The sequence below is a fragment of the Notamacropus eugenii genome, chromosome Y (genome assembly GCF_028372415.1).
Source record: "Notamacropus eugenii isolate mMacEug1 chromosome Y, mMacEug1.pri_v2, whole genome shotgun sequence".
NCBI lineage: Eukaryota > Metazoa > Chordata > Mammalia > Diprotodontia > Macropodidae > Notamacropus > Notamacropus eugenii.
Window position 1 is genome coordinate 5,272,559 of NC_092880.1, and position 2,882 is coordinate 5,275,440.

A 2,882-nucleotide genomic window follows, 5' to 3' on the forward strand; every position below is an offset into this window, starting at 1 on the left:
GAACTGAGGCAAATAGAGTTAAGTGACTTGCCCAAGTGTCTGTTGCAGAATGTGGACTCATGAAGATGAGTCTTCCTAATTCTATGACCAAGTGCGCCATTCACTGTGCCACCTAGCTACAGTTGTCTTATGGAAAGTGCTCACTCAATGCTTATTGATTGATTTAATGAGTTATAAAAGTAATTCTTTTACTGAAAGGTTCTACTCAGGCTTTATTTCTTTAATTAAGAGAATCCTGACGAATCTTAATTCCAACAAGGAGGTAATAGGATCATAAAATTGAAGCTGGATCATATCTTTTAAACTTTCCATTTCAATCTCCAGAGTGCGGGAAATGATGAAACTGTATCCTAGAGAGGTTTTAATTTTCCTAGAATGCACATGTGATATGATGATTTAAGATTATATTCTTTCAACCTAATATAAATGATTTTTCTACTGAAACGAAATTTTTTATAATTCTCTGGTTTCTTGTCATAATTTTCCTGCGCCTTTTCTTTGCTGTTATATCTTTATTCTTTAGGAGTTATTTGAGAAATTGTCTGCCTTTTAAATCCCTAGCGCAAAGTCTATGGTCATGCAGATAGCTACTTCTTAATAAAGGTCTAGAAAAAACAATAAGTCCACTAATTTATGAGAAAATACTTCAAGAGTAATTGAGATTAACGCAAAAAAAAAACCTCACGAATCTTCTCAATTTGAATTTATGCCAGCAACATCTTGTTTTCAATAAAATCCTCAAATTTACTCATCCCTCCCCCACTTGATTAATTCCTTTTTATATTCTAGGATATTCCAGTGTATGACTGCGCTAATATTTGGAATAAATGTCTGGAGCAAACCATACTACAGTGACTGAATTCATCTTGCTAGGGTTATCAGACTCACCTGAACTTCAAATTATACTTTTTGTATTATTTTTGGTGATCTACACTCTCACAGTGTTGGGAAATGCAGGGATGATTGCATTAATCATGATAGATTCTCAACTTCACACACCTATGTATTTTTTCCTGACCAACTTGTCCTTGACTGATATTTTATATTCTTCAACTATCACTCCAAAGATGTTAGTTGACTTATTGTCTAAACGGAAAGTCATCTCTTTTACTGGCTGCTTTTTACAGATGTATGTCTTCATTGCGCTGATTACTATTGAGTGTATCCTCTTTGGATTGATGGCCTATGACCGTTATGTAGCAATATGCAATCCCCTACTTTACCCAATTACCATGTCAAGGATAGTGTGCCTGAAGATGGCCATGGGGACCTTCACAGCAGGATTCCTTAACTCAGTTATTCATACGAGTTACATAAGTAGCTTATCCTACTGTGACTCCAATGTCATCCATCACTTTTTCTGTGACAGTCCCCCAGTCCTCAAACTCTCTTGTTCAGATACTCAAATTAATGAAACTATCATTTTCATTTTTGCTGGGATAAACATGTTAGGAACACTTCTTATCATCCTTACTTCTTATATCTATATCCTCTTCTCTATTCTACGCTTGCATTCAGTTGAAGGAAGGCAGAAAGCATTCTCCACCTGTGCTTCTCATCTTACAGCTGTTGCTATATTTTATGGAACTGAGATTGTTACTTATTTGTGTCCAAGTTCCAGCTACTCCCCAACTCAAGGAAAAGTGATATCTGTGTTCTACACAGTGGTTATTCCAATGCTGAACCCTTTAATATACAGCCTGAGAAATGAAGAAGTGAAGAGGGCTTTAAAGAATGCTATCACTAGAAGGATCACATTTATATAATTGGGTTTTTTGGTTAATTAAATAAATAAATGATGCAATATAGAGATAGCTTTCAATCTTTAATTACTGATAGTAGCTAAGGTTGGCCAAGTTGGGTTTTATTCATTTTTCTTTACTTCTTAATGGAAGGTCTAATTTCAGTGACTCTAGATAGCATTGTGACATTGGAAGCCATATCAGTGAAAACAATACTCCAAAAAATTAATACATAAAAAATAATTCAAATTAAAAGGACTGCAAAAATTCAAATGGGTGGTGGAACTTATGCTTCTAACATCGGGTGAAATTCCGGTAATATTCCTGAAAAGTGTGCAAGGTTTTGGGGAGTTGCTAGCATCATATATTTGATATAGATAGAAACTCTAGACACGAGGACAATGCTTTATATATGGAATCAATGTTCTTGTTGTTTTGTGGGGGTGAGAGATAGAAGGGGAAGGACTGTTGCAACAGGTTAATAAATGGAACTTTCACAGCAGGTATCACCCAATGCTTTATAACTTTTTAATACAGAACAAAACTAAAAAATTTGGGATTTTAGAAGTTTGTTCAGTCAGGAGTTACAATCTGTCTTAAAATGATTCAGCTTTTTCTGAATTTTTTTCTGTCCATATCTAGGGTTGGGTTTGATAGATCGATGTTAAATGAAAAAGGGTGATTTGTCAATTGCTCTTCTCCATTTTTAGACATAAATTGATCTACAGCTGTCCTATCAGTTACATAGCCATCTAAATATCCCTTGAATAATTAACACTCATATCCAAGATAATATTAATAACTAATCTGCAAATTATATATGGTAAAATTTAGACAACGTTTGCTGTAGTAAACAAGATCTGACAACATGTCACAGTTAGAGAGACTCCACAGGTCTCTTGAATAAAAAAATACTAAATACCCTTTGCTGATACAAACTATGAATCGTAAGTATAATAATTAGGAAAAAAATTCCTCCAAGAAATAGAGAAATAAAGAAATGCTTAAAATTATAATAATTTTACAGTATTCAAAAGCAGCAAAAGAAACATATCAGTGAGACAGATATATTCAAATATCTTTTAAAAACATGCAGTGGCGTCATTTCCAGTCATTCTGATTTATATCTTGTCACTGGAT

General features: G+C 34.0%; 1 protein-coding gene across 1 annotated transcript; it reads left to right on the top strand.

Moving 5' to 3' along the window:
• The first annotated feature begins 827 nt into the window (after window positions 1–827).
• On the top strand, window positions 828–1,766 carry LOC140516623 (olfactory receptor 5F1-like). The gene has a single exon (XM_072627625.1). The coding sequence runs from the start codon at window positions 828–830 to the stop codon at window positions 1,764–1,766; it is 939 nt and encodes a 312-aa protein (XP_072483726.1).
• The last annotated feature ends 1,116 nt before the right edge of the window (window positions 1,767–2,882 follow it).

Bases quoted from the DNA above. Each gene is read 5' to 3' on its own strand.
- LOC140516623 (XM_072627625.1), top strand. From the start codon at position 828: ATGTCTGGAGCAAACCATACTACAGTGACTGAATTCATCTTGCTAGGG.